Consider the following 23539-nt stretch of genomic DNA (forward strand, 5'->3'; position numbering starts at 1 on the left):
TAAATGGAAATGGAAGTTCAAAATTAGCTGGTCACTGTTTACAAATCGAACCTATATTTAATTTTTAAACTTTTGATTGTTTGCATTCTAATGTTAATGCTAACCGTATGTTAATTAAATTATTAATTATTAATTAACATAGGTTTAGTGTAGTGACAAAATATGAAACATAAATTTTATAAAAAATTATTATTAAAAGAATAATATTATATATATTATTATTTTAATTTATTTTTACCTAGTCGAATGTGGATTATACTTTAATAACTTTGGCTTTTAGTCAAAACATATAGTTTTAGCCAAATCTTGGCTTTGGCTAGTCAAAGCTTGACTTCTTTTGTTTCATCTCTATTTCTCCTATCACCTAGAACGATTGTCTATGCCTAATGTTTGGTCCCCGCCACAAATAATAATCAAAATCTCCAAAATGGGTCGGCTACTCAAACTTAACTTGGTCGCAGATTCTCTCTCTCTCTCTCTCTCTCTCTCTCTCTCCGGTGATCTGGAGAGATGTGCCCTCGAAAAGAAACCTCAGTGTCCTACTCAGCCTCTGACATGAATCTCGTGAAAGCATTGCGCGCATGTTTACATGTATGTTTCATAATATGAACGCTAGCTTTCTCTTTTTAAAGCAACTTTTATCCATTCTCTGCAGTAGTTTCTCTTGCTTTCGCTTTAAACCGGCCTAGCAAATAAATGCAACCAATAAATTAAATACCTTATATTTTAATTCATAATTTTCATTTTTCTTTGCATGATCAGCATTAACCTTACCCTCTCTGGCCGGATAGCTAGCTAGATAGGTTGTGACAGGTAAAAGAGAGACAAATCATGATCATATATATGCCTCTCTGTGCCTGTGCTGTTGCTATATTGTTTCACCATTAAAGCATGCAGAACCAACGAGATCGAGAGAACTTTTTCTTGAATAATTTTCGTGCCGCTCTCTGCCACATTAAGAAACGGCCGAGGGTTCGAAATTAAAGATCTCTAGGGTTGGTGTGGCATATTGCAGCATGCAGAATCTAACAGTGATTTTCAGAATTCTTTTCCTTTTTCACTGTTACCTGTCATGTTCAACGTTTCTTTCAATTATTTTATTGTCTAATTGCACTCTACGGTCAATTCTTTTTCCCTACACCTTTTCTCTGCGACCATTTGAAACGAAGCTTAAAGACGATAGTACTAAAGTTTCCCATATACGTATTATATTGCTAGTTGGCTAGGGACGCTCCTACTCTAATAAGTGGTGATGACCAACAGATTTATGACATTCATCTACTTTTACGGAAAATCTTGAAAAAATTTGAAAAATTATATATAAGATACGTAGCTCTACGTAATATGTTCGATTTATTTTATAATAAAATTAATTTTATAATTTAAATGTACTACATCAAAATATATTAATTTATAAATTTATTTTTAAAATTTATATATAATTAAAACATTTCTCATAAAATTATGTATATGTACATCAATTAATAATTTCAAAGATATACTTTTGTAATTGATCTATTTGTAATTTGCCCTCAACTTGTTATCATATGAACTATTGGTAATTAGTTTATGTATCTATTCCTTTTCTACTCTAGCTCCTAAGATTCGGTTAAAATGCCCTATAATATCCTAATCTGGTTTTATCATGGTGATTTTGGGGATCAGCATCTGCCCCTTACACGGTGACGCAGGCCACCCTACAAAGATTCAAAAATATATATCTTTTAGATAAAATGGTTAGTTCTATTCAAAGACGAGACCTCAATAATCGATTGATTAAGACTATATATGTTCAGTTGGTTGACTGATCACAAACCATCTCAAACTAATTATTGATGAGATCTATTATTTTTTTTTATATTTTTAAAAAAAAGTTAAACTCATCTCAATCTATTTCATATATTCAAACATATATCTCAACTTATTTACAATCAAATACATCTAAATAAAATTTATAAAATATTACTATTTATAGACCAACTCAAATCATTTAAGATCAATTTGACATTCAAATACAGCCCTAGGAAACCATTTAAAGGAGAAATGTGAAAACAAAATATTAATGACGAGACGAGTCTATAGAAAATACTTGAAAATTTTAAATTTTATCGAATAAATTATACGCTACCCATAATTTTATTTAATAAATTTTAATAATAGATAAATAATAAAAATACAACTATATAAATATATATATATATATTAGAATATACCAACTTAAAAATCATTTACAGCCTATGACAGGAAGACCCGGCCAGTACTTTATGATCATATAGTCTCACTAAAAGAACAGCTAATGTATAAAACCATAACTATAACCAAACTCTTGATTTTTTTTATGCCAACCAACGGCCTCTTGATTGAAGATAAAATGGACAAAAAATATTTAAGAAAAATAATTGTATAGCTCAGAATTACTTAAATAATTTTGTGATGCCAACCATGCAAACTTGCACCAATGCTGTCAGGACTGCATCGATCAAGAGCATTTAACACAGTACCTTGTGATCAATTAACTGCATGCATGCCTAGTTTGTATGCCTTCACATTCATGGAGCTGCTTTAGGACGTAGTACTACCTAGCTAGCTAGCATTAATCCATCTTTGCCTATATAGCTAGATATATACATATATAGCCTTTTGAATTTGTGCTAGCTCTCGATCGATGATGAAGCATATCAAGAAAACATTTTCAAAGGAGAGAATGATTTCTTTTTTCACTGAGCAAAAGGATCAGAGAATATTATAATTACAACAGAAGAAAACATGCACATGATGATGATGATCACATCCATGCAGAAAACACAGATAATATTACTGTATGCAGGCTTCGCACGTACGTACAACTCGTGTATCATTAGGGCATGCATGCATATATATATTAAGCTGCACAATGGGAAGCCAAAAGCATATATGGCTCTTTATTTAAATTAATCTTATAAATAAAAATGGTGAATTTTATTTCTCCATCTCTAAGTTGGATGTTGCTCAATATAAAGTTAGGAAACTCATGCCTAGAACTAAAAAAGAACAAACAAGGGGATAGATGGGTTAGGATAATGAAATAATTAAGAGATAGATCAGAGATCACAGAGTACTATATATATATTAAAAGAAATAAAAGTTGCAGTTATGAATATGTAAGTACCGTCCAATTATTTTAAAAAAAGTGAATAAATTCGAGACTCACATAAAAAAAATTAATTTTTTACTAGTAAACTGTACTTTTTTTAAAATAATTATACGATATTTATACATTTCACGATTGTATATAATATTATTATTAAGATCAAATGCGTTTGTATTGGGACAAATAATCTGGATTCTCCACTTGGAGTTCAGCATTTTTGGGCTGGGATCATAGCTTTCTTGGGTTTAGCTAGCTAGGTTACTTACCCATGCGGCATCCCCGGCACCCGGGCTGTTTTATTTGTTTGGACTTTGGATCGAGTCATGCCTAGTATGCTAATCTTGAAATATTGTCCAATGGATTGTTCCGGATTGTAATCTCTAATAAAAAATATAGCTCCATGAGCAAAAACTCCTGTCATAATGAATCTTGCAATGTATTGGTGATGCGTATATAACGCAGCTTGAGTAGTAGTCTTGGGCTATGAACACACATAAGCAGGTAAAGAATGCATATGTTGAGCTGGGTTGAGAACCTGGGCCGGCCAACAAGACCAGAAGCTTGGCCCGGGCCGTGGACTACCTTCAAAAAATGCATGCATGCAGCTTTGGGAGGCTAAAATTAAAACAGAGTAAAAGAACGTGATGAAATTAAGAGATCAGGCCCAGGTTTAGAAACTAAAATATATAAACAGTACTGGATAGGCCGGTCGATGGCCTCCTCGATCAAGGTTGATTTAGCTGAGCATGGCCGGGCTTCTTTATACTTTATGCAATATCTCTTTTACAAATTTAGGCCGTGATCATCCATCCTTATCGATCAGTAAGCTGGGTAGTGAAATGGGGTACACTGTACATGAACTGGCTTGTTATGCCCTGAATCTTTTTAGCCAAAATCAATACAAATTAACAATTTAAATTATAAAAAAATCTTCCAGGATCGAATGGTGTACAACCGGCCAGTTATTGAGATGTTGAATTCTGCCCACACGATGAATGTTGAATTATGTTCCTTTTTCTTTGCTCTTTTTTGATTTACCTATAATGTCCGTAAATCTTGAAGTCTTAGATATGCAAGACATTGTGGTCAAATCCTTATGTCATAGACTCATATGCTTGCATCCTGGCATGTCATCAAAAGGTCAAAACTCTGCATATCACATTCTCATCCCACTGTTACAAAATAATATTGCTCATCAACCTTTCAACTTTTTCTTAAAAAAGTAAAGTATAGTTGAAAAGTACTGATAAAAATGTGACATTTTATATAATGAGATAAAAGTGAAATAAGAGTGTGATATATATGTAGCATTACTGTATTAAAACGCATCACATTCGAAGTAACAAGAAAAATTTTGTTCCTTTTATTTTGTTCCATTTTGAAAAGTACTAGGTAATTGTCATAAACCATCATGTAGTACAAATCCTCAGGTTAGTTTGTAACATTTGATGTATAGAGGTAGAGTTCGAAAATCGGACTAATCGTAGTCAGAGTTTTTTTAGTTGGACAGTCGAATAAACACTATAGTAAAAGTCTATAATAGGAATAAGTTATACACTAGTATAGTACAAAAAAAATAAAAAAATAGTACAATTATAATACTAATGTAAAATAACACTAGTATAATAACTTGTAATACTAAGTCTAGTATATAATTAAGTTAAACATAAGTTAGATACTATTATAATAACATGTAATTAAACACTATAGTATTAGTCTATAAGATGAATAAATTAGATACTACTAGTATAGTACAAGTATAATGAGTTAATAAATGTAATACTAATGTATAATAACACTAGTATAATAAATTATATTTAAACATTATAGTACAAGTCGATTTAAATAGTAATTTTTAATAATCAATACTAACAATTAAATTGAGTGGTAAAAAAATTATAACAACTATAAAATTAGAATGATCAATACTAACAAACCATAGTATGATAACATATAATTAGACATTAATGAATTAATATTTACTAATAATCAATACTAACAATTATAAAACCATAAATAAAAAAACTTAGGGCTAAAACAAAAATTAAGGTTAAAATTAAATTTAGGGTTTAAAAAAAAGGTTTAGTTTAGGGTTTAGAGTAAAACAAAATACAAAATAGGGAAAAAAATTAGGTTTAGAAGTCCAAAATTGGAGCATCCGAGCCCAAAAATTGCTATCAGGCCAAATTCAATGCTTAAAAAAATTTGCAGTTTCATTTAGGATACCAAAACATCAAGAACTGTTGAAGCAACCAACACCATCGAGTGCAGTTGATTGAACAATGAAGCAAGCGAATTTGGAACCGGTGCAACCAATACCCTCTGTCTCTTGATCTATGTCTCTCAAGTCTCGATCTGTGTTAATTTTTTTGGGTTTAAATTTGAGTTTACATATGCATTTTGGTTTTTGATTTTTGGTGTGATTTCAGTGATTGGGTGGTTGCTGGTTGTGATTTGTGATTGGGTGATTGTGGATCCGATTCCGCTTCGATTTCAACTCCAAATTTTTGGAGCGAGTAGGAGCGGATTTCACATTAGTTGGAGTTGGAGTCAGAGTTGGAATTAGAGTATACCGACTCTGATTGAACTGGTGCTTAACCATATATAGAGGTATCTAATTATGAGAGTTAAGTTCAAATACTAATGTTGGAAAAATAAAAGTGTGGCCTAAAAATTTATTTTATAAAAAAGTGAAAACTCAATAATTTTCCAACTAGCAAGCGGCTTGGTACACTTCTTTTCTCATGCCACTTTTTTCACTGGACTTATCAAAATGCAAATGTGGCATATCTAGACAAGGGCGCGGAGGGAGTGAAAATATGCCGCAGAGAGCTAATCCCAATCAGTGACATGAAATATCTGGAACCCCACTCGCGCGTTTTCTGCATAAAAAGGAGAACTGATATTGCTATTGCTGAATACAGACAAGATACTCTTTTGTTTGCCTTATATACGCTGCTGCCATCCACGCATGGGGTCTCTTCTTGGCTTCTTTTAAAAACGCATGGGGTCTCTTCTTGGCTTCTTCTAAAAAGAGGGCCTTTATTCTTTATTTTTCTTCGGTTTGTCTAGTCCACCTTTTTTCCAACAAGTTTCTATTATTGGCTGATTCTTTCTTAGACGTATCTGTTAAAGTTAAAATAATAATTAAATTTAATTATTTCTATTAATTTAAACTTTTAAAACAAGTGATTATTTTATATGATATTAGAATAGAAATCTAAATTTGTTTAAATTTTTGAAACAAGTGAAAATTTCATATTATCATTTATCCAAACTAGCAAATTAATAACAATATTACACTACTATTAAACTTATATTATGCACCTATGAACCTCAAAGGTCAACAATTTATATATACATTGCATTATTGGAGGTGATTCTTGGACGTAAAAATATATACCATGCCCAAGATATATGAGGTTCAGTCTATCAAAAAGCCATCATTAGAAGGCAAATGAGAAAATGGAGAATGAGGACAAGATAAAAGGGAAAAATAAGGTGTTAGAGAAAAACATAGAACTAACAGGAAGAAGAAGAAATGAGAGGAAGCAAGCCAAACACACAAAAAAGGAAGTGACATAAAGCTGAACTTCTAATCAACCACTCAGAAAACGTCAATAAGAGGGGATCTGATCGGATCAAACAAGGGATCATCTTCAACTTGACGACAAGAGCTTTAGAGATATTATCTTCTCTAGAAAAAGAGATCTCTGACCTCCATTGTACATAGAAAAATAAGAGACCATGCGAGACTGTAAAATACTCATATTACAGTGGATTTGCCCTTGAAACGATTTGCAAACATATACTCTGTGTCGAACTAAGTAAATTTGTGTGTCCACCTTTATTTATATTTCCAATATTCTTTTTCTATTTACTATTATGGATGTAAGTAGGGCACGGTATCTGGAAATGACTATTTCTCCTATTTGAGTCTGTTGTACGATTTTTGGCATTAGAAGTTGGCGCCATATGTGGGATCGTCTTATTCTCTATACTGGAAGTGGTAGAAGGAGGATTTCCTACTTCTGAAGTCATCCCCAAAGGAGTGGATAAGTTTCTCCCTCGCCTTTTCATCTGTCATTAATTTTGTCTTATTACTCTAATAACACCATTAAAAAAAAAACAATGGGTGAGAGAACTCTCCTTGCCTATACAGTATACATCACCTAACATTCAACACTCGAAGAGAAGCTTCCTTGCTACGTGCATTGAGCACATAGCACATGCACAATGGCATAATGGGTGCACATAATCGTGCACTTAGGAGGCTCATGGTGCCCAACCATGAACTCAGTGTGATTGCCGATGACCATCACGTTGATGTCGGCATCATCAATCGCCATGGCGATGCACTTCGTGTTCCCGACCACAGAGGTTGTGTATGTAATGTGCACCTAGGAGACTCACAGCAGCCAACCATGAGCCTAGCGAGGGTGCCAATGGCCACCATGTTGACTGCAAGCAATCTTTGTCATCGTGGAGGTGGCCACTGTGTAGGAGGAGTATAGCGGATGCACATTGCTGTGCACCCATTGGGCCCTCTTCAAGTGGTGCCCATGAGCTAGTGGGGCCAACACCAGCAACCACCGATTGCCGGCGATTTATGTAGGCTACGGCTTGCAGGCAACCATCCTGCCATGCATGCTTCCTAGGACCCATAGTTTCATGTCTCGCCCGCCCACCGTAGGCCAAATGAAAATGCTGGCGGCCACCTTTTGAACTACCGATATTCTCTGTTGACTGGAAATTGGTCCTCAAACATGGAAGCATGCAAAGGAGGTGCATGTTGCTAGAAAACCACACATCGGCCGCACATGAGATGGTGTCATCACCACTAGCCACCATCTAATCCGCCATCTATTCCTTGCTCAGGCACAGTTCCTCATCCACAATGTTGCTTGGCCATAGAGAAATGCCTGACTCAGCATGAGCAACCTCCATGGGCCATACAATGTGTACCACCACTCCCTCCTAGTACCCAGGCATGGAATACGTCCATGGAAACTGGCCCACACTCCTTGAACCAGAAGTGGCCGGCGAGTTCAATAGAGTCATGCATGTGCAATCATAGCCAGCCATATAAGATCATGTATACCAACTACATCGCTAGGCCACATATTGCTTGGCCACATGTTGCTCATCCACAGTTGCTAGGCCATTTACCTTTGCTTGGCCGTACTTAGTTATTTGCCCACAGCATAAGCGTCCAGAGAGCAAGTGAACAAAAAATTGCCTGGAGACAAATAAGTCTACATCATTGCAAAGGTATTCAAAAAGGGACAACTTCCCCGGCCCCATGCAAAAATCATTCTAAGCGAACAATCTTTGTGGGTCTCTCCCAGATTTACTATTTAAATTTTATTTGTACTAATAAATTTAAATTTTGGAACTTTTTCCAGAAAAACTCGTTGAGAATTTGGAGATTTTCCTCATAAATACTTCTCGATGTTCGACGGGAATCCCAGCATGACACCTCAAGAATATACTTTACTAAAAATTACCAACATGACGGGAGAAACCTACTACACAACCACACCCGAGCACCGTTGGGGCGCCTTAAAATTTCTTTGATACATTAGGAAAAAGAGATCGAATCCATCATTTCCATTTTGAAAATGGGAATCTTATGAGCTATCAGGCCACGTACCCTTAAAATTAATGCATGATACGAGTTGAGGCTATTTTCTGGAACATATAAATTGACAAGCAAGATGTTGAAGAACTCCGGGGAGAGCCAAAAAGATAAGGCTGAAACAAAAACCAGAACCTGAATTGCGAGTACCACTACCAGTCCGTGCCAGTACAGGAGTCACAGTGTGGTTCAATGTTAAAAACCCTAAAATTGTAAAACGTTTCTACCATCTACCTGCATGCATGGACACATGACTTGATGGATTGTCTATATATATATATATATGCACATGCTTCACGATCAAACATGTCTGAATTTTTGAGACGTAGCCCCCGTCTGCCTTAAAAACTGTCAATTCCTTATCTGTTATTTTCTAACCCCAGGCAAGAACCGACAAATAATTCTAGAGAAAAGATATTTTAGAGTGTACATATCGCGTAAATTTTTTTGAAAAATTAATAATATAAAATTTATATAAAAAAATTAATTTTTTAATAATAAATTTTATATTTTTAAAAACAATTAAACTGTACTTGCGGATTGTATAACTATATCTAAAGTAATTGTATTCACGACTGTCATGAAAGCTTGCTTGGAATTGGGTAAAAACTGTCTTCATCCAAGACGAATAATTAGCTCATACCCTCTAAACGTGACATATGTCATTCACATTATCGTATATTAAATGAACAATAAAATTTATACATTTGAGAATTCTAGTTTATTTTTTTAAATAAATAATAATTTCCCATCCTATTAAAATAGGAGTTATAAATTTGAATGCTAAATTTACATTTTATTTAATTAACTAAATATTTTACTTAATGAACGTACTCATTAATCATTATTAAGCTAGGCTTGATTTGGATAATGAAACTATCTCAATTTATCTCATCTTATTTAATCATATTTACAACTATCCTGAAGTTTCAAATAATACACAATAAATAATTCAACATTTTCAAATTCTAAATAAAAAATATTATCAAAAAAATAATATTATAAAATATTTTATTCAACTTTCAACTTTTATCTCATGTAATTTAATTTCAACTTACTGTCCAAACTAGATACTTATATATGGAACATTAAGCAGTGATTCCACACTACTTGAGTACGTAAATAAGTATTAATATTTAAGTATTCGAATCACAACACGTTGTTAATTTCAATTTTTTTTGCTGAAGAGATTTCCATCATATGCAAACAACAACATTAACGCCAAGATGTTACATGTATACTAGATACATATAGCAGGTTCTATCCAAGAACAGATAGAAGATTATACCCATACCAAATAAAGTAATTAAGAATATAAAACAGGAAGGTCATGAAACGTCTAAACAGTTTAATTTAGAACAAATCGACTTACAAGTGCATGCATGCACCATGCATGCGAGTTCAGAACACAACCCTGGGCTTACAAGGTGCGGGACGTGCATGGCACGCGCAGTGTTAACAATATCAGCCTTGCAGGGTTTCCAGACTCAAAGAAATCATCAGTTCCACTAAAAGCAGAGACATAAGCCTGCTACAATGCAAAGTAGTCTAAAACATTTTATTGTTATCGTACGTATCACGCTCTCCTTACATCTTGTAATTTTTGTTATGCAAGAATATTATTTTTCTAGTGTATAAATACCACCATAGTGTAGTGAATGAAACATATGAAAAATCATCAAAATGTTTTCCATTCCTGCGCACTACTATTAATTCCATTATAGTATCAGAGCCAAGTAAGACTCACGTCTAATGTGCTCCAATGGCCAAAAGCTCACAACCACCTCCATCCCTACTTTCCACTCTTCCCCTCCCATCCCCTTCCCATTTAGTTACTGTCAAGCTCAACCATGACAATTATCTCTTGTGGAAGGCTCAGATTATGCCTTACCTCAGAGGAAAAAATTTATTTGGATTTGTTGATGGCACCATAGATGCTCCCCAACAGTTTGTTGAAAGTTCTACAAAACCCAATCTTGATTATTTGAGTTGGCAACAGCAAGATCAAGCGATTTTGAGTGTTCTAATATCGTCTCTATTTGAAAATTTAATTGCTCATGTTCTGGATGCAGCTAGCTCTCATGCGATTTGGACTATTCTCAAATACTTATTCTCTACAAAATCACAAGCACGTATCATGCATATTCAATTTCAACTGGCTACTCTAAAAAAGGGGTCAAATTCCATAGCTGATTACTACCAAAAGGCCAAGCTCCTTTGAGATACCCTTGCAGCTGCTGGTAAAACTTTATCATTTTCTGAATTTATCACGTTCCTCTTGGCTGGCTTGGACTCTGATTTTGATTTTGTGGTCACATCTATCACTACCCAAGTGGATCCTTTTAGTCCTTCTTAGCTTTACAGTCATCTACTTACCCATGAAGCACACCTATCTCATCAACATGCTGGTCTAAATGTTGTCATATATAGAGTTCTATGCAAATACCACATAAAAAACTCACCCTGATAATATCAACTGAGGTCGTGGGTTTTCTCGAGGCGGAGGTAGCTATCGAGGGCGAGGTCATAATGAAGGTCGTTCTTCCCTTACTTTCTTTTCTCCCAACTGCCCCACTTGCCAAGTATGTCAAACACGATCACACTACTCTCAATTGTTATCATCGATTCAACTAAAGTCATCAATCTCCTCCCCTTCTCTCTCTTTCAGCACATTTCACTGCTATTCCACCACCCTCTCTTGCTTCGATCTCTTTGGTTGACAATCATTGGTAACCCGACTTGGCTGCAACACATCACTTTACAAATGATTTTTTTAACTTATCTATCAGTCCAACAAAATATAAAGGCGATAACCAAGTGTGTATCGGTGATGGCACATCTCTTCTCATTCATCACGTTGATAGCTCTACTGTGCCTTCCAATTCTGGCAAACTTCTTCTCTCTAAAATTTATCATGTTCCTTCTATTTCTAAGAACTTAATTTCAGTTAGAAAATTTTCTGAAGATAATACTCTTTTCTTTGAATCTCATTCCAACTTTTTTCATGTGAACGACTCTTTTACTCACCAAAATCTACTCCAAGGCAACACCAAGAATGGCATGTATGTGTTTCCATCCGTCCCCTCCACTCCTCAAGCATACAATTGGTCCAAGAGTTTCTCTCTATCAATGGCACATACGGCTTGGACATCCTTCCATGTAGCTTGTTCATAGAATAATTTTCAAAGTTTTTCTTCCCATGAAGTCCTCTTCCACACCAGGCTTATGCTCATTTTGCTGTCAAGCCAAGCTTCATCAGCTCATATAGTCGGTCCACCTCTCGATCTACAACTCCACTTCAACTTTTATTTTTCAATGTCTGGGGTCCTGCACCAATTCTTTCTTGTGGTGGTTTTCATTATTATCTATCATTTGTAGATGATTATAGTAGATTTACGTTGTTATTTCCTCTTAAATGTAAATTTGATGTAACCTCTATTTTATTTTATCTTTCAAGCATCATGTAGAGACCATTCTTAATACTAAAATTCATGCATTACAATCCAACTGGGGTGGTGAATATAGATCTCTAAATACTGTGTTACATTCTTTTGGTATTTCCCATCGTCTCTCGTCCATGGATCCGTTGAACGCAAATACCAACACATTGTTGAGACTAGGTTGGCTCTACTTGCACACTCATCCACTCCCCATTTGTATTGGTCTGATGCACTCAATACTACAGTCTTTCTAATCAGTTAGCTTCCCACCTCTGTTTTACATTCTAAATCTCATTTTGAGATTTTATTTCATAAGGCTCCTGATTATATCTTCTTAAAGTCTTTTGGTTGCATTTGTTGGCCTAATCTTAGGCCTTACAATCACATTACGATGGAATATCGTTCTCTTCCATGCATTTTTCTCAGCTATAGCTCGGATCATCATGGGTATCAATGTTTTCATCTACCTACTGCACGTATGTATATCTCTAGAGATGTGTTATTTGACGAGTCAAACTTTTACTTCTCCAAACATACTTTCAGTTCATCCATTAATTCCCACCCGAGCCTAGCCATCATTCTGCTTCCAAGACCTTAACAACCTTTCATACAACCTGGCAGGCCAAACGAGCCAACCCAGCTCCCCTTGCAGCCCACTTCTTCTTCAAACCAACCTACTGATCCTAGCCCACCAACAACTCCACTCACACCCTTTTCCATATCTGGCCCCACTCATACATCAGCTCCTTCTATAACCTATCCATTCGAACCCACAAAGAACACTGGCCCACTTTCCTCATCATCTAGGCCATCGTCTTCCTCTTATTCCCCATCCCCTTCCATCCTATCACCCCCAATCTCTATTCATCCTATGCAAACTCGAGCCAAGTCGAATCTCCACTTTCCCAAACTTTGCACCGACGAAACCATTGTGTGGCCTCCTCCTCAAGCTCATACTACCTCTGTTGAGACACCCAAAGAACCTTAGTCACTGAAGCTTTAAAGTTTCAAGAATGGTGTACTGTTATGCAACTTGAGTTTGATGTTCTCTTGTCTAATAACACTTGGACTTTAGTTCCACTTGCTTCTAACCAAAATCTTGTAGGTTGTCGGTGGATTTTCAAGACCAAGCATGTAACGCCCGTCCTTGTGGTGGGTCCTTTAGAAAATGATTTTATGAAAATAGACAGGAATTATGGTTCTTTTTTTTAATTTATTTTCCTTTCATGCTAGGATATAAAAGACTCAATATTTATGAATAAAACTTCTTTCTTAATTTAAAAGGTTACAATGGAAAATATTAAATTTCATAATTAAAGTCTCTTGTACAAAATAGCATGCCTAGGCTTTTGTGCTCTTTCCATTGGGCTATGTCCGTCCTGACGCGTCATGCTTATCTTGTCCCTAGGAGGGCATACATAAAAACTAAAATGTGTCGATGTCTCGTAAGAATTATTTCATACAGTTAAAATATAATAACATAGGTTTTCAGTCATGCATTCATCACTCCATACATATCATACATAGACATTCAATTCGTTCTAAAATGTTACGATGTGGGATTTTTCTTTAAAAAGAGTTTTCTTTTGTAAAACAGTTCCCCACGCCTCACTGTCCTCTTTTCTTAAAGGGTCTTATCATGCATACATCTTTTCTTACATACATAAATTCTTTCTTACCACTTTCATTGGCTATAACACACTGTTACGCCCCATGTATTGGGGTTAGTGGTCTTTTGAACCTGATTCTGCCCGTGGCCACAAGTTAGGAATCTATTTCCGTTAGGGTGCAGCACTAGGTGCATTACCAGTACTACTTACTTGGCATTGCAATCTGCCTAGTCTAGTCCTTTGGTACCCTTCTCCATTCATATGGCCGTTATGTATTTTCATACATTAAACATTCAATCATTTCCGTTCATTTCAGTCATTTTCAATCATTTACAGTCCATTCAATCATTTACAGTTCTTTTCGTCCTTTCTTTCAGTTCATTTGTAAAAGTCATTTAAAAAGCATGGGCTTAAACATCATCTTTTATGGAATTATTTAAAACATCAGTTTGTGCATCATTTAAAGCATCGTCTTTCATAGGGACATTTTAAAACACTTTCTTCGCGTCGTTTAAAGCATAGGACCGAGGCCTCTCATTTCATTTTGTAAAAATACAAACAATACATACCACGTGTAACATTTATCCACATGCATACACTTAGATACTTTGGGTGGGTAAAAAGGGGTTGCCAAGGAGGGCCATTATGTACTTATACTTGAAAACTTATACTTAGTGTTCTTTTGTAAAATGTGTTTTGTAAAGAAAAGCATTTTGTTTTCATTTTCTTATCTTTTAGAAAACTCTAGAAGAGTTCGAACACAATACTTACTTGGATTTTATGCCATGCTCATTCCATGCAGTCCATTCATGTGCGTGTCAGATGGCAATCTACATGCATACATATACCTCACGTCATTCTCTATCTAATGCATAAGCCACTATATTAGAAATAGAACTACGCTTCACTTAGAACACTCTCCGTTCATCCCTGGGTTCTTATGTGCCATTTACTATGCTGAAACCTTTGGAGTCTTATCCCTTAAAGTGAACCTCCGTACTTCACCTTACGGCTAAAATACTAAGACCTTCATCTTATCCTCCTATTACCACATTCTGACACATGATTTTGACCAATAGAGTTACGCATTCCAACCTTAGACAATAAACCCATCACTACCTTCATGCCCATCTATACACGCCACACGACTTAAAGCCAACTCTGGGGCTAAAACACCGTGTAAATATGATTGGAACAGATTACCCATTATATATGGTAAACATGTTCGGCACACGTGTCTCGCTAGAGGCACATATACCTTATCCCTTTATTACTTAAGACTAACACACAGCCCATTGGTAGCTTGCTTATATGAATAAGCACCATACTCCAATACCAACTTGCTCATACCTGGTCGGTAGGACTTTTCCTACTTCCCGGCCTTGTACAAGTTCATCTCGATACTTAATAAGACAGGACTGCATCCATAATTACACCTCTGTCATATTATGTAGCTCGAGACAGATTCTGAGTTACGTTACGATGCCCATCATGCTTCCGCTGCGCTACTCTTACACTTTTCCATCACTTCACACATACTCTCAACCATAAGTTAACCACAAGGTGACACTCGTCACCTTGGACTATAGTTCACGTTACAACTATTTTGGGACACTGTCACACAGTTCCCAATGCTAAACAATACACTCTACGTTTCTCAACTACGTCGTCCAAACCTTTGTGACAAGTCGTCCAGTATATCACGACACTGGACAGAGTACATCCCACGTGAATTTTCTTCCATCCACACTATGCCATGCGTCATTATGACGGGTGCCACATGGTGCATCGTTGCACAACATGGAGTACACACCACGTGTACTCTCCCCCGCTACATCAAGTCTTACCATGACGCACACCACACGGTGCGTCGTTACACGACATGGGGCACATGCCACGTGTTCTCCTTTCACAGTATGTCACATTACCATTACGATGCACCGTAACGGTAATCAACGTGTACTCCTTTCACATGGAGTACACGTTGAGTACTCCATCACATGGAGTACAATCAACGTGTACTCCTCTCACAACACAACGCCGCATTATAACTAAGGCACATGCTTTACACTCATACTCCATAGCACAGTCTATAATACTACACAATTATGCCCAACACTTCATTACATAGTCACACTTCACTTCACAACTACGCATCAAACTCCATAATACTAACAGCACAGTCCACTACCTATCAACTGTTATTTATCATAAATAATGAGAGATAGAGCATTACATAGCCACACTTCACTTCATAACCCATGTGTTGCTCGCTGCCCGTCAAGTCAAAGACGTCGGAAGAGTCGTACGTGGCGGTTATACAGTGTACGATGGTAGTTAGCCATGTACAGTGGTTGTCCACCATGTAAAGTGGTAGTTTGAGCTTGAGGATAGCTAGAAGTGGTCTTGGAATGGTGGTGAGGGGAGGAGCACGGCGGCATCTCACAATGAACAGTGCACCTGAGAGAGAGTGAGGGTGCGTGTGAGTCAAGGGAGGCGTTGGAAGTTATGGCCATGCATGGAGGAGCTTGAGGGAGGTGTGGTGGATCTATGGTGGCGAAGTGGTGGCCAGACGGCGGCCAACAGTGGCAGATGTGGGGATCTAGTTTGGGCATGGAATTTGCTAGGGGAGGTCGTGGGTGGCTTAGGATCATGGTGGTCGTGGTAAGGTGGTGTGGATTGTCTAATATGGTGATGCACGATGGAGAAGCCATGCGTGCTTCGTGCATGTGTGTGTGTGGTGGTGCAACAGAGAGGAGAGAATTGGGGGAAAGAACACCATGGAGAGGAAGCCCATGAGGTGGTGGTCGGTGGCCAAGCTAGCTGTGTACGGTGGCGTTAGGAGGAGAAATGGGTTTGCATACCCATTCGGTAGGAGGAAAGAGGAGAGAGAGTGGGTTTCCAATGGGACTCACCATCGGTGCGGTTAAACTTGCCGGTGAGAGGGGGAGCTGCCGGTGGTGGAGGTAAGGCTAGGTGGTCGGTGGTGGTGCCGGCTGGAGGAGACATGAAGCATGGCCAAGGAGAGGGAGAAAGCAATGGACGGGCTGGAAGAAAGGGAGAGGAGAGAGAGAGAGAGAGAGAGAGAGAGAGAGAGAGAGAGAGAGAGAGAGAGAGAGAGAGAGAGAGAGAGAGAGAGAGAGAGAGAGAGAGAGAGAGAGAGAGGAAAGGATAAAGTGAGGAGAAAAAGAGAGGGGCTTGGATATTTAATCCAGACTCTTCATTTCGGGATTTTCAAAACAATCTAACGGTGAGTTTAAATACTAATTTGAAAATACGTAAGCATTTTATTTAAATTAAAATACTAAGAGGAATTAATATAGAATATTATTTTATAAACGAACGTTTACAAAATAATATTCATTCATCATTAATTAAAATGATAAAGTCTCGTTAATCACTTGAAGAGAATAAAACCATTTAAATTAATTTAGAATTTTCAACATAAATTTAAATCTTGTAATATTTTTAAATGACTAAAATCTTTTAAATTAAATAAATTTTCACAATTATAATATTTTTGGAGCTTTTCAAAATATTATAATTATATTATTTAAAAACAAGTTTAGTCTAAGAACATTGGAAATATCATATATAAATATTTTCAGGAGATTTAAAATATTCTTAACCTTTAAAATACTGAGCTTGCTTTAAAATTTATTTGGTATCTTTTAAAACACGCTATCGAGACTCGGCATATAAAACGAGGCTCGTAATTATAGAAGAAATGAGCGGGTTATTACAAAGCATCTCTTGGATGGCTTGATTGGATGATGAAAAGCCTGACTTGTAGCCAGCTTGAGGGGCTCAATTATTCAGAGACCTTTAGTCCTGTCATAAAGCCCACATCCATTAGGTTAGTCCTCTTCATTGCTGTTTCTTCTGGATGGCCGATTCATCAATTGGATGTGCAAAATGCTTTTTTGCCCTCACCTTGGATGACCAAGTATGCATGTCACAGCCACCAGGATTTGTTCACCAACATTTTTCACACTATGTTTGCAAGCTTAACCGAGCATTATACAACCCCAAATAGGCTCCTTGCACCTAGTATGCGCATCTCAGCTCACGTCTTTTGGAATTGGATTTTATTGTCTCTAAATTAGACACATCATTGTTCATTTATCATCACCATTTTGTGACAATTTATTTCATAGTATATGTGGATGATGTTGTCCTAATGGGCTCTCACCTGAACGCTCTAGTGCAACTTCTTGATCTTTAACGTGCCGACTTTCCTCTCAAAGATTTGGTGGCTTTAGACTATTTCTTGGGCATTGAATGTCATCGTGCTTCTACTAGTATTATTTTTCACAGCATAAATACATTCTTGACTTACTCAAGAAAACTAATATGAGAAATTGCAAGCCTGTGAGTAGTCTTATGTCACCTTCTACTAAATTGTTAGCTTTTGACTATACTTCTATGGAAGATCCGTCTCTCTATAGAAGTGTAGTAGGCAGTTTACAAAATTTGCTGTCTACTAGACTTGATTTGGCCTTTTCTATGAATCGGATATGCTAATTTATGCATGAACCTTGTTTATCTCATTGGCAAGCTGTTAGGCATATTTTATGCTATCTCAAGCACACTATGGATCATGGTTTGTCTATTACTTCATCTCATTCTCTTGTTTTGGTTGCATTTTCTTATGCCGATTGGGCTGGATGCCCAGATGACAGAAAATAACCGGATGACACTGTGTTCTTTATTGAAAAAAATATGGTTTGTTGGAGTTCCAACAAGCAATCTACCATTGCAAGATTGAGTATCGAGGCTGAATACAAAGCTTTGGTCAATGCTACATGTAAGTTATTATGGCTGCAAGCTCTTTTATTTGAGTTAGGAATTTTTTTGTCTAAGCCTCCTATCCTCTATTATGACAATTTGGGCACCACATATCTGTTTGTTAGCCTTTATCAATCTCTAGATTTTGTACTCTACAATCAAGCCTCACAGTCCTTCCAGGGTTGCTTGGCTCACAGGGGCATGTTAATAATATCAGTCATGTAGCATCTCCAAACTCAAAGAATACATCAGCTCCACCAAAAGTAGAGAAATAAGCCTACAACAATGCAAAATAATCTAGAACATTTTATTATTATTATACATGTCACTCTCTCTTTGCATCTTGTAATTTTTGTTATGTAAGAATATTCCCTTTTTAGTATATAAATACAACCACCATAGTGTACTGAATCAAACATATGAGAAATCATCATAATGTTTTCCATTCCTGTGCATTACTCTTAATTCCATTACGCCACATAAGTAAAAAATAATTAGACTTATTTTGTAATTGTCATAAATAACGTTCATCATGAGCATTAGGAAAGGGTTAATTCAGAGTAACTCTTAATTTGAGAAGGTACGTAGAAGCTGCTAGCTCAATATATATGGAATGCATGCCCTATTAATTTGTTCCAACACTGAGAGCCCAAGGCCACAAACAGATGATCAGCAAGGGAAACATGAGAAATGCGGATCGATGAGTCTTTCTTATCACAAAATTTATTCCGTTTTCCATGCACAACAGAAGTGGCTTCGTCTGAAAATAGTGGCTTCCAGATGGCGGGTCTCAGATGACGGTGTCTTTTTGGTCTTACTCTTCACAAATTTTGTTCCCTTTTCACGTAGAGCACAAGTATTAGTGGCAGGCTTTGCAATTGCCCAAAAAACAAAAGATGCAAAACACACGAACCTAATCATTGAGATTGAGAAGAGATGCAAAACAGAGAAGAAATTCTAAAAAATATTTATTAATGATAAAATTCGAAATTATTTAATAAATTCCACAAGCTGGACTTAAATAACTTCAAAGTTTGAAAAAGAAATAATATTTACAATCTTATAGAATCTAAGTCTCGTGCACTCATTTAAAAAAAAAAAATTAGATAAATCTATGATACACATAAAAATTATTTTTAAATAATAGATTTCACTTTTTATCTAAAAGAAGTGTGCGTGACTTGTATATAATGAGACTATATCTAGCATTACTATGATATTATAAAAACTTATTCAAAAAGAAAAATCTAGATTATTACGTAAAAACTAATTAAATATGTAATTAAACAATACTTTTGTAAAATGTTTGGCTAAAATTGAAATCAAAATCACTTTCAAAACTTGAAATAAGATATTTTATAAGATGTCAAAAATGAACGTAAATAAATGATTTAGGAGAAAAACAACGATATTGCCCCCAATCCAATGAAGATCCGGTGTTTCTGGTCATATTTGGTGCAAATCTACTTTTTTATTTTTATTTTTTAAAATAGTTCAACGCTATCAACGTAGATTAATATAGACCCGCATCCCTAATTATATTAAATTAGATTTGCATCAAAATTCGATATAAAAATGGGGATAATTTTCAGTGGGTTTGGAGGAGTTGCAACGTCATACATATATGTTAAGTGTATGTTTGAAATTGAGGTGAATAATATATATAGCTTTTAGTTTAAGGTTGATATAGTCGTACTAAAGCTTAAAGTAATAAACACTTTTATTAAAAAACTATTTATTGTTTTGTTAACCATATGTCTAAATTACTTTTAATTAATATGTTACAGTTGGTTACAAACAAATTTAAAAAGTTTTTTTTGAGGTAAAAATGACATTTGATTTTTTAATAAAAAAATGAAAAAGAAAAGGGTAAAATTTTAATTATTTAAAAGCTATATGTATTTTCGTCTATTGACAACTTTCTTAAAACACACTTTTTAATGTTTTTTTTTATAGTAAAAAATACTTTAATATAAATCAACGAATCAACTTAATTTTATTATTAAAATGATTTTAAGACTATTTAAACGCTTTTTAAGAATCTTAACACACAACCCAAATATTAAGTCTTGCATTTATTTATTTTTGACATTAACGTGCCTACGTCTTACACAATCTAGCGTCTATGTACATCAATTCCAAAGGTAGAATATTGTACAAAGATACTTGTTAGACGCTGGACATGAATGATTTAGATCGCGAGAAATTACATGTGCTTTCTCAAATAGATTTGAATCATAGCTAGCTTAATTAGTTAAGAGAGTGTTGTGTCCAAGTCGCACGCACGAATTAATTAAGTTTATATTTAGATGAATTAAAAGAAATAATGTTATATTCCGCACTTTCATTTCACTTTCATCCAATTAAATAAGATGAAACACATTTATTATAATTGAATGATAAAAAATCATATAATAAATAATCATTTAATAATAAAAAATGTGTCATATCTTTTATAATGATTTGAGATAAAAATGAAATAGCAGTGTAATGTATAGAATTTTTAATTTAAAATAGATTATCCCAAAATAATAATTAATGATTTTTACAAGTCTTGAGTCTACAAATTATCTGGAGAAGATCTTTTACAATATATTTTTTTTAATCAAAGGATTTGCTGCCCGAGCTGGCACGTCTGGGTTCCTGGCCTATCATTGAAAGAGTTTTTTTCTTTTGATAGGTAAGATAGCCATCAATGGAACAAAGATATCAATAACATCATGAACATATATATTCACAGCTAAAGAGGAAGAGAGACGTAGAAAGGAAAACAAAAAATAAAATAATAAAAATAAAAAAGGTGGTTGCGGGTTACCTAGCGAGGCAATTGGTCTCTGGGTGGGTTCACGAGAGGAAACGAAGTGACCACAACACAAACAAGTGGCTGTTGCTCTTCACCGGTCTTGCCACCTGCATCAGTTGCAGCGAGCTCCGATTCTCCCCCACCACCGCACGTTAGCACCCGTGCCCTCCGAGCTTGGAAGTCCCAATCCGTAGTCCCGATCACGTAAAACATGAGCCCAGCGCAGCATACCTGCGCCGATAACAAACCCAGCCAAAGCCCACAGAACCCAACCCCGAGCCGGAAAGCGAGCCCAACTGCCACCGGCATGCCAACCAGATAAAATGCCCCGAGGTTCACGTTAGCCGCCGAGCTCGGCCGTGCACTCCCTCTGAGGACCCCACACCCAACCGTCTGTGGACAGTTCCCGAGCTCGCACAACCCTATGATCGGGAGAGCGGCTACCGTAAGCCTCAGGATCTCCGAGTCGTTGGTAAACATCCGTGCCCACTTATCCCTCATCCCCGATACGAACGACATGGCTAATAAACCCATTATCTCCGCTATAAACACCGCCACCACGGCGGATGTTTTTGCTTTGTGCGGACGGTTAGCTCCGAGCTCGTTACCGACCCGAGTCGACACGGCGCAGCTGAGTGAGGACGGGAACACGTAAATCAACGCCGTCGTTTGTATCAAGATGCCCATTGACGCCACGGTCGCTTTGGGGTTCACCAACAGTCCGCACAAGACGATCATAATCTCGTACCACCACCATTCAAGGCAAACCGAGACGCAACTTGGAGCAGCGAGCCGGAGCAAGGGTTTCCAGCCGGTGAGGCACTCTGATCGGCTGGGGACACTCCATGTTGGCTCGTTTAACCTGGAGACCCGCATGTATAAGACTACGGATAGTAGCACAAGGAAGTTGGAGGCGGCAGAGGCTGCCGAAACTCCGGCCACTCCGAGCCGGAAGTGGGAGACGAGCAAAAAGTTCATGGGCAAGAGGAAAACAGTGCCAGCAAGGGACGCTAACGTGAGCGGGAGGGTGATGCCCTGGGCTCGAAGATAAACGCGAATTGGGTGAACGAAAGAGTTGGTCAAAAGGTCCGGGAGGGAGAACATCAGGTACGTGTGAGCCATGCGAGTGATGTTGGGGTCTTGGTGTAGATAAAGAAGAATTCTGGACATGTTTAGCCAAAGAATCCAAATGGGTATCGACGAGACGAGGAGGAAAATCACGGTGCGGTGAAGGGTTATAGATAGAAGATTCGGGCGGTTTGCTCCGAAAGCTTGGGAACACAGGGGCTCCATGCCCAGAGATAGGCCCGAGAGCACGGAATAACCAGTTATATTGGCAAAAGCAATGGCCAGAGAGCCAGCAGCGAGCTCGAGATCACCGAGGTGGCCGAGGAAGAGCATGGAGAGAATTGAACGAGAGTAAAGAATGAGTCCTGTTAAAACCATAGGGAAGGCCAGGTTTATGAGCGATTTGGTTTCCGATACAATACCGGAGACGGTTTGTACAGCAAGGTAGTGCCTTTTCATTTCGTGGTCTGTCTTGGGCTTCTCTGCTGCAGGTTCCTCGACTTTTGTAGGGTTGGCCGGCGATAGGAGGTCAAAAAAGATGTGGGTTAGTAGGCTGTTACTCTGCAGCCTTCTTAGTTGTAAAGGTGGTGGAAGTGGTAGTGACCGAACGATGCATACTTGAAGATGAAAATTAAGGACTCAGAAGTACTAATGATCGATGATCAAACAGTCTTGTCTTCACTCGGCAAAACCGATCTGCTGGCAGTTGTGGAGATGCTCCTTAGAGAGCACCAGGGGCAAATCGTGTTAACGGGAGCCGTTGGTATCACGTCAAGTCGTGTATATTATATAATATGGATTAATTTAAACACAATTCATTAAGTTTAACAGGTTAGTTATTAAATCCTAATACAACTCATTAAAATAATGAATTGATATGATATGAATCGTTATAAATTAATTAAAAATATATCGACATGGCATGACTGGTCTTGAACCATTTATATAAATATAAATAGGTTGAACTGATCCAAATAATCTATTTGACCTTATCAACAGAATTTCATATAAAATTTAAAATCACAGTATATCCCAAAACTATAAAAATAATTACATAAGTCT

The 23539-nt window shown here is 36.7% G+C and overlaps 1 protein-coding gene across 1 annotated transcript; it reads right to left on the minus strand.

The window, feature by feature from the left end:
- Positions 1-19139: 19139 nt before the first annotated feature.
- On the minus strand, positions 19140-23224 carry LOC122307072 (protein DETOXIFICATION 51-like). The gene is made up of 2 exons (XM_043119689.1): positions 21422-23224; positions 19140-19443 (listed from the first exon to the last, which is right to left on the minus strand). The coding sequence occupies exon 1, from the start codon at positions 22934-22936 to the stop codon at positions 21422-21424; it is 1515 nt and encodes a 504-aa protein (XP_042975623.1). The 5' UTR covers positions 22937-23224; the 3' UTR covers positions 19140-19443.
- Between the last annotated feature and the right edge of the window lie 315 nt (positions 23225-23539).

This window comes from Carya illinoinensis, chromosome 4 (assembly GCF_018687715.1).
Source record: "Carya illinoinensis cultivar Pawnee chromosome 4, C.illinoinensisPawnee_v1, whole genome shotgun sequence".
NCBI lineage: Eukaryota > Viridiplantae > Streptophyta > Magnoliopsida > Fagales > Juglandaceae > Carya > Carya illinoinensis.

Bases quoted from the DNA above. Each gene is read 5' to 3' on its own strand.
- LOC122307072 (XM_043119689.1), bottom strand. From the start codon at position 22,936: ATGAAAAGGCACTACCTTGCTGTACAAACCGTCTCCGGTATTGTATCG.